This window comes from Anabas testudineus, chromosome 9, assembly GCF_900324465.2.
Source record: "Anabas testudineus chromosome 9, fAnaTes1.2, whole genome shotgun sequence".
NCBI lineage: Eukaryota > Metazoa > Chordata > Actinopteri > Anabantiformes > Anabantidae > Anabas > Anabas testudineus.
Genome location: NC_046618.1, coordinates 2,103,373 through 2,117,274, shown reverse-complemented (window position 1 = coordinate 2,117,274; position 13,902 = coordinate 2,103,373). Strand labels below are relative to the sequence as shown.

Here is a 13,902-nt window from a genome sequence, read left to right as displayed (position 1 = left end):
CGTCGACACGCCTTCTGTTGAGGATGCAGAGGCTGGGGACTCATAGGTTGACTCGTCCATTTCCCTGGTCGAAGTCACTGAGGTAGTCGGTAAGCTCCTCGGTGGCAAGGCACCAGAGGTGGATGAAATTCGCACTGACTACCTTAAGTCTCTGGATGTTGTGGGGCTGCCTTTGCAGCATCGCTTGGAGATCAGGGACAGTACCTCTGGACTGGCAGACTGGGGTGGTGGTTCCTCTTTTCAAAAAGGGGGACCGGAGGGTGTGTTCCTATGCCAGAGTGCTGGAGAGGAGAATTAGTCCGCTAGTCGAACCTCGGATCCAGGAGGAACAATGCGGTTTTCGTCCTGGCCGTGGAACACTGGACCAGCTCCATACTCTTGCTAGGGTGCTCGAGGGTTCATGGGAGTTCGCCCATCCAGTCTACATGTGTTTTGTGGACTTGGGAAAGGCATTTGACCGTGTCCCTCGTGGCATCCTGTGGGAGGTACTTCGGGAATATGGGATTCTGGACCCTTTGTTAAGGGCCGTTCAGTCCTTGTACGACCGGAGTAGGAGCTTGGTTCGCATTGCCGGCAGTAAGTCAGACTTGTTCCCGGTGCATGTTAGATTCCGACAGGGCTGCCCTTTGTCACCGATCCTGTTCATTATTTTTATGGACAGGATTTTTAGGCGGAGGTCGGAGGGAATTCGGTTTGGGGACCACATGATCTCATCTCTGCTTTTTGCAGATGATGTTGTCCAACTGGCCTCATCAGACCGGGACCTCCAGCAGGCACTGGGGCGGTTTGCAGCCGAGTGTGAAGGGGCTGGGATAAGAATCAGCATATCCAAGTACGAGGCCATGGTTCTCAACCGGAAAAAGGTGGCCTGCACCCTCCAGGTTGGGGGGGGAGATCCTCCCTCTAGTGGAGGAGTTTAAGTATCTTGGGGTCTTGTTCACGAGTGAGGGAAATAGGGAGCGTGAGATTGACAGACGGATTGGTGCATCGGCAGCAGTAATGCGGTCGGTGTACCGGTCTGTTGTGGTGAAAAAAGAGCTGAGCCGAAAGGCAAAGCTCTCCATTTACCAGTCAGTCTACGTTCCTACCCTCACCTATGGTCATGAGCTTTGGGTCATGACCGAAAGGACAAGGTCGCGCTGGGCGCACCCTTAGCAATAGGGTGAGGAGCTCAGTCACCCGGGAGGAGCTCGGAGTAGAGCCGCTGCTCCTCTGCATCGAGAGGGGCCAGTTGAGGTGGCTTGGGCATCTGTTTCGGATGCCTCCGGGACGCCTCGCAGGGGAGGTTTTCCTGACATGTCCCACTGGGCGCAGACCCAGAACACGTTGGAGGGACTTTGTCTCTCGGCTGGCCTGGGAACGCCTCGGTGTCCACCCGGAAGAGCTGGAGGAGGTGTCTAGGGAGAGGGAAGTCTGACCATCTCTGCTTAAGCTGCTCCCCCCGCGACCTGGCCCCAGATAAGTGGAAGAAAATGAATGAATGAATGAATGAATAAAATACTGGCAGCAGGGACACCAGTATTTTACAGCTTTACAGTTCATGTACTGTAATTTATTTTACCAATAGATGACAATATAACCCCCTAACCTTCATACGCTAAATTAGGAAGTGGGTACCATTAGTGGTAAGTTAGAAAGTCTGATTTCACTATAATTAATGAAAGTTTGGTATTTATAGCTTTTTAAGAAGTTACGGACATTTAACTGAATCAACATTAGGCCACTGTTGAAATTTAACATAGATATTTCATCAGGTTTACACTCATATAAATAATGTTATTTCAATGATGAAAAATAGAACAAGATGCACGTAAAAGCATTGTTATTTAACGCTAAGTCAATTGTTCATAACACTGAATAAACATTGACAAAATATCCTATATAATAATATAATATAATAAATCCTGCTTTATGTACATCAGGATCCTTAAATCATGTTAGCTTTGAATCCTTCAGAGACTGCTTTGGAAAGTTAACATGGTTTTACACTGAAAAAAGGTCACTGACAGTAAATAAAAAATCCTTTAGACAATGATTCCTAGATTTTTATTTACATATCTTACATATTTAACATTAAGTTCAAGATTCAAAAAAACATGATCAATTTCAGAGGGAAATTGTTTTGCCTCATTATAGTTGTTCTCAACACAGACAGAAAGAAACCACAACTAGAAAAGATCAACATAAGTTTTTTGAATCTTGAATCTTGAAATTAATAATACATTTAATAATTTCAATTTAATAATAAAACACATTTAAATAAAGATGATAAAAACAGGTTAAGTGTGTGTTGAGACAAACACACAAACCAGAAACACAGTAAGTTCCATGAGAAGTGTTTTATTCTTAGTGTTTCAGAACATATATACAAAAACAGCAAAGATAACTTAAACAAATATAGTAAAAATACAAGACTGGCCACTGACAACATTTTGATCAATGACAATTATTATTTCAAAAACAAGACAGTGTTTGAGTTCCTCATCAGCGTCTTCAGTGCAGGGTTCTACAGCTTGGACTTGGTGTGGACTGTTTAAGCTGTTGATCTCCAGGTGTCAGTCTGAGCAGAAGCTGTCGTCGTTGTCTTGGCTCTTTTCTTCATCTGCCTGAATCAGTGTAGAACACGGTTAGTGAAAAGATCTGAAACAATCACAGCATGATTTGATATTAGAGAGTGTGAGCAGGGACGCTGATCTTACCTGTGTTTGTTTTTTAGGATGAGTTTCCCGAGCGGCGACTGAGGGTCCACACATTTCTCCTTGTTTGCTATTGTGACACTGGGACAAATGAAAGAGACAGAGACGTGTTAGAGAGAAGCTGAGAAGTGCAGGACAATGTCCTGTCAGTACATGTGGTTCAGCTCGTTTACTCACATGATCTCTGTGTTTGGACAGAAGACACTTGGTTCATATATGACTGGCTCTGTCTTGATGAGCTTTGGTTTGAACTTGTCGATGAAGTTGACACACTTGCACCTGCTCGATCTGTTGGCTGGTTGTCCTGGTGGGGAAACAGACACAGTTAAGGCTTTTCACTTGCTCACTGATGACTGTGATACTGAAGCAAACTTTCCAATGTGATCATTCTCAGGTGATGAAATGTTGAAATCACCAGGTGCCACAGAGAAGATTTCATCCCCCACCTCCCGCCTGCAGAATGTTAGTCCTCTCTGAATGGGACTTTAATAAAACCTAATGACTTGCTCCATTTATAATAAGTCATCAGTAAACATCATGTTTAATTAATGCTAATGAATCCTGAATCAGAAGATCTACAGTCCATCACATCTTCCAGGAGATGTGTCAGGCTTGGGGGGATTTTTTAGACCCGGCAACCCTAAAGTTGTTCTTCTTACCAATGTATCATTCATCTATAAAACATTAGTAAATAATGTATTAAGCATGAAATCAAACAATTCCAGCTTCTAAACCACTCACAGCAGTTTCCTTCTAAGAACAGTCTGACCAGTGTTAAGCTACAAACCAAAGTGTTGCCTGTTTCTGACGTTCACTGACATTGTTTGGAATAATCCACATTTTTAAGTTGCAGTAATGCTGGATACTGAAGTAAAACAGATCACAAACAAATGACAAACTCATCAAGTTACCTTGAGCACAGAAGACGAGCAGGCAGGCGAGAACGACGGTGACCAGTGAATTCATATTTGCAGCTGTAGACTGGTTCTGGTTCAGCACACTGTGTCTTTCTGCAGCCGGGACTCCTGACTCTTTTATACATGAGGGCTGCTGTGCAACATGACACGACACTTTCACTTCCTAATAGTTCCCTAAGTCCTTTCCTCTTTATTTCAAACATCCAATTTCTCTGAAACTGAGAAGTGTGTGTGCAGAGGGTTTGGCTCAGAGGATCATATCAGTCTACAGAATGGAAGTCAGGCTGCAGGAGGAAGTGATTTTCTAATATTGTACACATGAAGAAAAGAGGTCTAAACTCTTAAAGATGGATTTAATGTCCAAAATACTTACTGTACCATAATCTATGACAAAATAAAAGTCATTCCAATACAGAAAACATTCATCATTACTGCACGTGGCTTCACAACAAGTGGAGTGAATTAAAGAGAAAAATGAAATTACACATATCTTATTTGACTAAATCCTCCATTAATCGTTTGCTTTAACATTTCAACAGAAACGAAATCCTACTTAACCTGAATAAATGAAAGTAGCTGTTTCTGTTTCACATTTGTTGCCTGGATCTTTCCTCTTTTGTGTTTTCAGGGAAATTCCCCGAATCAAACACAACTTGCTCAACATCACATCATAAACACGGCACAGACATCATGACACAGAGATCTATAAAGCATTAGTAAATAATGCATTAACCTTCAATAGAGTCATCCACAGCTGTATCTTTGCATTAGACCTACACAACATCAGGAGGACCGTTCTTCCTCACAGACCTGCTTTATATTGTGTTGTGAACCACTGTCTTCATGTCATTCCACAGCATTTGGTTCACTTCTGGACTCTGACTGGGTTGTTTTGGTAAATTAAAAAGGCTTTTTTACCAGAGTCACTTATTTTCTGAATGTATTTATTATTGACTGCTTTTTGTTGTGAGAGCTTCCAAAATAATCACATTGTGTTCAGCTGGTGGAAAGTTTCTTATTTCGACTATTTCATTTGTTTTTCTGCTACAGTGTCCTGCAACCCAAAAGCTCTGATGCAGATTTCTTCTCCAGACACAAAGATCTGTTCCTAGTGAGCATCTTGAAAAAGGACCATTGCAGAAAAATATCTTGCTTTGTCATTTTAAACAACAAGCAAACTAGTAACCTACAGACACATCAGAGCACGGGAAGAGTCAGCTAGTTAATTGATCATAGATGGCATCGTTCTGTCAGACACATTATGAAAAGCATGACTAAGCATACTTAGACAGCCTTTAATAGAGCTGCCAAAGTCTATGTGTGGAAAACACTGGTTGAAAAATACATCTGCAGAAATTCTATCAGGATATTCAGATTTTAGATTTTGGTCATTTGATTATACTTTATAGTTAGTTTAGGTTTAGGTTAATGTTTGCTATTTACTAGGGATGTAGTGTTAAATATTGTGGGGCACAATAAACGTTTGTATATATGTATATGTATGTATGTATTTAGACGTTTGTTTTTAAAGAGTATATAAACTAACCTGACGTACCAACATTGTCCATTGTGCTGAAGACAGTTGACCTATAAACTACTCCATAGTAGTTATACAGGTGCTGGTCATATAATTAGAATCACACTGTGTGTCACATTTCCAGCTCCTCCTGCTGCCTGTTCCTCATTCCCTGCCCTGGACCCTGCTTTTGCCCGACCCTCTGGTACCATGAGTTCATCTCTCCCTCCTGGTCCGTTCTCTGTCTCGTTCTCTGCCTGATTATCCACACCGGACCTGAACTCCATCTTTACATTCTCTGTCTGAACCTCCATTACCGCGAGTGTTACTCCCACACCTGATCTATTCTCTTCCTGGTCTACTCTCCCCCTCATCCTCTCAGTACCGGACCTGTTCCTGCTCCGCCTTATTCACCGTGCTCTGTCTTTGTGTTGGACCCCGTGGATTATATGGGACCATCACTGGAAGTCTGTGTTTAGCCTTGTGGACCTGTCTGTGTGTGCTGTTATTTGAACTGATGTGTGTGTATGACTTCGGACTGTAGTATCACACTGTTAATTGGACGTAGAATTTCATCATTTTCAGGATCTGTGTTTTGGATTTGGGATTAGTTCTTATTGTGCTTCTGCAAAAACTGTTATTACTCCCTTGGACTCTTCCACTGTTGTCAGCCTCCATTCTGCTTCCACACTGTCTCCACCTGCCTCTGTCTGCTCCACGTGCTCTCGGTTAGTCTTCCATCTTGGCCGTGACGTCAAGACCACCTCTTCCTGTCAGCTACTACTCCTGGTTCACACCCAGACCTCCACACTCATCCGACGCCGTCTCCTCCCGACTGATGTCCTGCTGTTTTCAATGACTTTTTTTACTTGCTCTTGTGTGAAATAAACCTTCTAAACTAATTCTTACCTCAGTGTATTTCTAGCAATGGAGTCTTTTATCCAGCTCGTGACAAACTCTTTACGCCAGAGACCAGTTTTGGACAAGTCTTACTTACCTGCCCAGCTACCTGGAGGATTACGTCTACATGTGTGACAGATTGATTCCATCTTTTATTTCAGAGCCATGTACCAACACAGAGGAAGGCAGTTATTTCAATGTTACTCCAGCACAATTGGACTATCTTGTTAATAGTACTGGTGCTTCACTTGGAACAATACTTGATACTGTTGCTCCTCTGAAAAAGAAGCTAGTGAGTCAGAGGAAGTTAACTCCATGGTACAATTCACAAATCTGTAGCTTAAAGCAGAAATCACGTAAGTTGGAAAGGAGGTGGCGTTCCACCAATTTAGATGAATATTGCCTAGCCTGGAAAGATAGTTTAATAATATATAAAAAAGCCCTGCGTAAAGCTAGAACTTCATATTACTCCTCATTAATAGAGGCAAATAAGAACAACCCTAGGTTTCTTTTCAGCACTGTAGCCAGGCTGACAAAGAGTCATAGCTCTGTTGAGCCTAGTATTCTGTCAACTCTCAGCAGCAATGACTTCATGAATTTCTTTACAAATAAAATCATAACTATTAGAGAAAAAATTGATCAGATCATCCCTGCATATAGCATGGATTGTACAACAACTCTAGATCCACGCTCGTACTTAGACTGCTTCCTCCCTGTAGATCATTCTGAATTAATTTCAGTAATTAATTCCTCTAAACATCAACATGTCTCTTAGATTCCATCCCGACTAGACTCCTCAAGGATGTCTTACCTTTGATCAGCACGTCCATATTAGATCAGATCAATCTGTCTTTACAAATAGGCTACGTACCACAGGCTTTTAAGGTTGCTGTAGTCAAGCCCCTACTCAAAAAGCCTACTCTGGACTCAGGGGTCTTAGCGTATTATAGACCAATATCCAATCTGCCCTTTATCTCTAAAATCCTTGAAAAGATAGTTTCTAAGCAATTGTACGACCACCTGCGTAGCAATAACTTGTATGAAGATTTCCAGTCAGGATTTAGAGTACATCATAGTACAGAAACAGCACTGGTAAAGGTCACTAATGATCTTCTATTAGCATCAGACAATGGTCTACTCTCTATACTCATCTTGTTAGATCTTAGTGCTGCATTCGACACTATAGATCACAACATTTTATTACACAGACTGGAACATGTCATTGGAATCAAAGGAACAGCACTAGAGTGGTTTAAATCGTATCTATCGGATAGATTTCAGTTTGTACACGTTAATGATGAGTCTTCCATGCACAGCAAAGTCAGCTATGGAGTTCCACAGGGATCTGTGCTTGGACCGATTCTTTTCACTTTATGTCCCCTTTAGGCAATATTATTAGGAAACACTCTATAAATTTCCATTGTTATGCAGATGATACCCAGCTATATTTATCTATGAAACCAGGAGAAACTAATCAATTAGTCAAACTTCAGGAATGCTTAAAAGACATAAAGGCCTGGATGACCTCCAATTTCCTTCTCCTAAATCCGGACAAGACAGAGGTTATACTGTTTGGGCCTAAAAATCTCAGAGACACTATGTCTAAACACATTCTCACCATTGATGACTTAGTTCTGGCCTCAAGTAATACTGTAAGAAACCTCGGAGTTATCTTTGATCAGGATATCTCCTTCACTTCATACATAAAAGAAATCTCTAGAACTGCCTTTTTTCACCTAAGAAACATTGCTAAAATTAGGAGCATCCTGTCCCAAAGTGATGCTGAAAAACTAGTCCATGCATTTGTTACTTCCAGACTGGACTATTGTAATTCATTATTAATAGGATGTCCCAATAACTCATTAAAGAGCCTCCAGTTAATCCAAAATGCTGCAGCCAGAGTTCTGACTGGAATTAGCAAGAGAGATCATATTTCTCCAACGTTAGCTTCTCTCCATTGGCTCCCTGTTAAATCCAGAATTGAATTTAAAATTCTTCTCCTAACTTATAAATCCCTTAATAATCAGGCTCCATCTTATCTTAAAGACCTCATAGTTCCTTATCTTCCAAGCAGAACTCTCCGTTCTCAGACTGCAGGTTTACTTGTGGTTCCTAGAGTTTCCAAATGTAGAATGGGAGGCAGAGCCTTTAGCTACCAAGCCCCTCTCCTGTGGAACCAGCTCCCAGTTCAGGTTCGGGAGGCAGACACCGTCTCTACATTTAAGACTAGACTTAAAACTTTCCTTTTTTATAAAGCTTATAGTTAGAGATGGATCAGGTGACTCTGAACCATCTCTTAGTTATGCTGATATAGGTTATTCTGCTGGGGGACCTCTACTGATAAACTGAGCTCCTCTCCTCTCTCCTTTCTCCTGTATCAATGCAAATGCCACCATTGCATGTCATTAACTTTGTGTCTTCTCTCTCTTTTAGTTGTGTTTCCTCCTCTCTGTCTCCCTCTCTCTGTACTTTTCTGCAGGTATCCTCGGCCTGGAGCTGTACATCTCCAGAATCCAGTTCATCTGCCCAATGTTCTTGATGCTTGTTGTTGTCTTTATTGCCTGCTGTTCTTTTCTCTCTTCTCTTTCCACTCACCCCAACCGGTCAAGGCAGATGGCCGCCCACTATGAGCCTGGTTCTGCTGGAGGTTTCTTCCTCTAAAGGGAGTTTTTCCTCTCCACTGTTGCCTAAAGCTTGCTCAAATGGGATTGTTGGGTTTTCTCTATAATTTTTTGTATAAATATTTTCTGTAAGGTCTTAAACCTTACACTGTAAAGTGCCTTGAGATAACTTCTGTTGTAAATTGGCGCTATACAAATAAAATTGAGTTGAGTTGAGTTGATTTCCAGGATTCACCCTTTCAGGGAACTCGTCTGATCCTCTGGACAAGACCTCTGGGTTCCATCGGGGCCAGATACCTGCGACAGTTCTGTCAGAGGCGTCAAACTCTCCAGGCCCCGGTTTCAGTTTCATCTTCAGTCTTGGCAGTGGGTGCTGTTCCTGTCGCATCCACTGATCTAGCCACTCCTGTTCCTGCCGCACCTGATCCTGTCACCAATGCTGCTCCTGCCACTCCTGTTCCTGTTGCAACTGCCACAGTCGCTGCTAACTTAGTTGCTCCTGCTTCTGCTGGTGCCGTTACAGTGCCTCCTGTCCAGTCTCCTGTTCCTGTTGCTGCGCCAGCACCTGCGGCTCGTGACGCATCGTTTCCTGATGCAGCCGCTGCACCCCTTACAGTTGCAGCTCCTCTTCCTTTAAATCAGACTTGGTGATATAACTTACCACTAATGTACCTACTTTCTAATTTAGCTAATTTACCTGATTCCAACCCGGACTTTGATGCACTGTTGTTGAGTTTTGTTCCTGACTGATTTTATTTCAGCGTATGAGGTTAAGCTGGCATATTTGTCATAAAACCTGTATAGATGGTTGACACTAATGATGATAATGATTATCATCATATTATTATATGATTACTTTACAGTATATAAATGTAAATATTGCAGATTTTTCAATAAATTTTTATGTGTATAGCTCTTCTAACAATTGTCATTGTAGCAAAGCAGCTTTAAACAACCGAAGAAACTATGGAAGTTTATATGAGCAGTGATTGTGTATGAATCATAATAATCAGATTGTCCCCGATGAACAAGGCGAGGGCGCCAGTGGCAAGGAAAAACTCCCTGAGAAGGCAACAGGAAGAAACCGTGAGAGGAACCAGACTCAACAGGGAACCCATCCTCATATGGGTGATTACATGCTATGTGTTAGGCAGCAGGCAGTCCAGTATAACAGTTAATGTCTTTAAGTTAATATGGAGTCCAGTTAGTTATTGGAGGCTCTGGTAGACTTGTAGGAAATTCCAGTCCTGGAGTATCGAGTGACTGCTGTAGTGTCAAGAACTCGGGGAAACAGCTGTCGACATCAGCCGAGGCCACATCTTCATGGTAGCGTGGAACCAACCCCAGTCACCACACGGGGCATCCAAGCGACGAGATCTCGGCCAAAAGCGGGCACCAGGACAAGTCAGATAGGTCCAGAGGGCATAGGGTGGAACGACATGTGTAGCTCGACAGAGACATGAAGAGGGAAAGAGAGAGAAGAGGAGAGTGGAGAGCAGAAGATGTATGAGGTGAATGTATATTTAGTGTAGAGTGCAGCAGGGACTCCGGCAGGACTAACTATGACAGCCTAACTAAAAGAGTGAGCCAGAAGGAAACACAGACGTGAGGGTTCCCTGGGATATAGAGCAACCAATCACTTCACCATCAACAACCCTGAGCGATCAATGAGAGTTGGGAAGACAGCATCTAAACATACCAGTTCACCATAATGCTCTATGTCCATGAGTCTTTCCCTAAGGCAAATCTATTTACAAAAATGCTTGACTAAATAAATAGGTTTTTAGCCTAGACTTAAATACTGCGACTGTGTCTGAGTCCCGAACGCTATTTTTCATGATACGAGGTACTGACAAGCAGCCTGCATCCTTTGAACGAAGTAGGCGTTGCAGGTGATAAGGTACTAGCAGTTCACTCAGATACTGCGGCGTGAGACCATTTAATGCTTTAAATGTCAAAAGAAGTGTTAGAGTAAAAATGATTTACTCACTGATTTATAATTTTCTTATTACAATGTTACTTCACTCATAAGGATAATTTCTTGTTTTTTACTTATTGTCATTATGAAGGATACATGTGTTTGATGTTTAATCCTGTAAGCAACAAGAGCATGTTGTACTGTGCTGAAGCTGCACTTTGCACACAGACAGGAAACAGGAAAGGTCAGGAAAGGTCAGCAGCCTTGGAGTTGAACAGTTCTTGTTGCTATATGCCTATAACCAATGTTTTATCCTTGTATGGAGTTGTTTTTCTTACAAGTGTGTTATCTTTCTATGGGGTTCTTTTTCTTGTAATATGATCACCATTTAACCACACCATACACCCACATCTGTAACTTCAGGGTGTGTCTCTGTCATGGTTCCAGCCTCGTTGCTGCCAGTGCTTCCTGCCGTGCTTTTATTTTGGCTTTCCCGGTATGGTCACATGCACTCACCTGATTGGTTACACCTGCTTTCCCCTGGAGTATAAATACCGGCCTGCTCACCTGTTTCCCCTGCCAGATAGTCTGTTTTCAACGCCTGAACACTATCCAGCATTTATCTTGGACTGACTCTTTTGGATTTCTTGGACTCTGCCTGATCTGGACCCCGTCTCTTGCCTGACCCCCTGGTGCTGTGAGTTCTGTCTTTTCCCCCCTGCTCACGGTACCAAACCTGTACCTGGACCTGCCTGATTCCCTTTCCCGGACCTGTCCCCTTTCTACTCTGTCTACCCTGGATTCCCCCTTATTGGACCAGCCTGACCTGACCCTGCTTCCCCTCTGGTTCAGTGAGTTCTCCCTCTGTTCTGTTTCGCTCCCTTGTTGTCCCCTTTCCTGCTCTGTCTGTTTGGACTGCTTTTGTGTTTCGACCTGGATTGTCTTCCGTTGTGGATTTTGCCTGCCGGACTTAACTTTGAACTGCCTGCCTGTGTATGACCCGGATTACCCACGACCTCCGAGCTAGCTCTGTAGATACTGTTTGGACTATTTTCTCGTTGTGCTTGTGTGACTCTGGTGTCTCTGTCCATGTGCTCTCTGTCAGTCGGCCATTTTGGTTTTGACGTTGTCTTCCATTTTGCCCATGTGCTCTCTGTTGGTCGGCCATCTTGGATTTGAATTACTTCCGGTTTCCAACCAGACCACCATACGCACCCTACCTCATCTCCTCCCACCTGGTGACTGTTCCATTGATTTACTGTGTTCTGTCACTTCTAAATAAACATTGTTCGCTCAGTTCTGTCCTGTCTGCTCTCTGACCATGGAGTCCATCCGGCAGCTCATGACAGTCTCATCTTTAATAAAAAGCTTGTACAAAGGGGAGACGGACGGAGTCGGAGGTAGACATTCCTGGGTGAAGCATTTATGATGCTAAGATCTCAGGCCGGCTCCCCTTGCAAGTAAAAAGGCCAAAGAGTGTCCTTGTTGTGCTTTATTGTCTTCGTCTCTCAGCGTATGAAAAGTGTTGTGGTTATTTTAAACCCGACAAGAAGTATTTTAAAATTTCACAAGAAGCCAATGGAGTGTAGCTAAGATAGGGGTGATGTGCTCATATCTTCTGGTTCTAGTGAGGACTCTCGCTGCTGCATTCTGAACTAACTGAAGCTTGTATATGCACCTGGTTGAACAGCCAGACAGTAAGGCATTACAGTAGTCCAACCTAGAGGTGATGAAAGACTGGAATCTAGAATCACACCAAGGTCTTTTACTGTTGCACTAGATGTGACAGAAAGGCCATCTAGAGTTACGGTGTAATCTAAAATCTTGCTTCTAGCTGCATGTGGTCCTATGACTAGAACTTCTATCTTATCAGGATTAATAATTGTCATAGCTTCGGCCTTGGTTTTCCTTCCTCACTCTCCCTCTGGACTCCGCCCACCAGCCCCTTCTCTCCCTCTGCTCACAGCAACCAACTGAACATTGGACTCACCTGTGTTCCCTTCTCCCTACAAAACTCTCCTCAAGCCTTCCCCCTCTGTCAGATTGTCTTCATGTTTCATAGATGAAAGTAAGCAGACCTGGTGATGTTGTTGATGTGGGATTGGAATGATAATGAGCTATCGAGGATGACACCAAGACTCTTAACCTGGGGGGTGGGGGAAACAGGAAACTGTCAATATGCATAGAAAAACTGTCAACTTTGGCAAGTGTAGATTTTGTGCCGACAAGGAGGAGTTCCGTTTTATCACTGTTTAATTTCAAGAAGTTTGAGGTTAACCAGAGTTTAATATCAGCTAAACAGTCGATAAGGGCGATGGGAGGGAGTGTTGAATTTGGCTTGCTGGAGAGGTAGAGCTTAAGCAGAAGAGAGTTAATTAGTATCCAATCTCTTATATCTTTTACACATTGCTCAACTTTATTAAGCTGTTTCTTTCTCATGTGGTTTTGATGAAACATATAACTTTGTGTCGCAGCATAACAATGAAAGTTAATACCATGCTTACGGATTATGTTGCCCAGAGGAAGCATGTAGATGGAAAAAGCAGTGGGCCTAAAACTGAACCCTGTGGAACACCAAACTCTACTGGAGAGCATGTAGAGTAATCATCATTTAGATCTACATACTGATAATGATCAATCAAATAGGATCTAAGCCAGGAGAGGGCCGTTCCCTTAATTCCTACAACATTTTCTAATCTGTGAAGGAGAATAGTATGGTCAATAGTGTCAAAAGCTGCACTGAGGTCAAGTAGCACAAGCAAACACTATCTCTTTTAGAAAATGTGTCGTATAGAGTCTAATGTACAAGTTAATGACTTTGCAGAAGAGATGAGTGAAATTTGTTAATTCTCTTCAAGGAGAGTAAAGTATTCTAGATTCTCCTGGAGTGGTTAGTTTATCATCTGCCTCAATTAAATTGTCTGGTTTCAAAACCTAAGTTTTTTACCCAATATTTACAATTTTGTTATTGAAAAAGTTAATGAAGTCCTCACTACTGCACAACATTGTTGTAGAGATATCTGCAGTGGTCTTCTTCCTGGTTAATTTGGCTGCTGTTGTATTAAATAACAACCTAGGCTTTTTTTTTTTTTTAGTGTTACAAAACTGTTAAACTGTTACAGTGTCTGTCAAAGCTGTTGCCTCCACTGCTCCTGCTCCAACTGTTCCTGTCGCATCCTCTGTTCCATGAAATCAGACTTTCTAACTTAGCACTAATGGTACCCACTTCCTAATTTAGCTTATGAGGTAATCCCCTCCTCCCTCCCTCCCATTTTAACAACTAACTAACCACCATTGCTGAATGAAGACACCAACCAAACGCTGCAGTGCAGTT

The 13,902-nt window shown here is 42.5% G+C and overlaps 1 protein-coding gene across 1 annotated transcript; it reads right to left on the bottom strand.

Moving 5' to 3' along the window:
• Window positions 1–2,331: 2,331 nt before the first annotated feature.
• Window positions 2,332–3,711, bottom strand: LOC113150966 (growth-regulated alpha protein-like). The gene is made up of 4 exons (XM_026343739.1): window positions 3,608–3,711; window positions 2,874–3,000; window positions 2,700–2,777; window positions 2,332–2,606 (listed from the first exon to the last, which is right to left on the bottom strand). The coding sequence occupies exons 1-4, from the start codon at window positions 3,660–3,662 to the stop codon at window positions 2,534–2,536; spliced, it is 333 nt and encodes a 110-aa protein (XP_026199524.1). The 5' UTR covers window positions 3,663–3,711; the 3' UTR covers window positions 2,332–2,533.
• Between the last annotated feature and the right edge of the window lie 10,191 nt (window positions 3,712–13,902).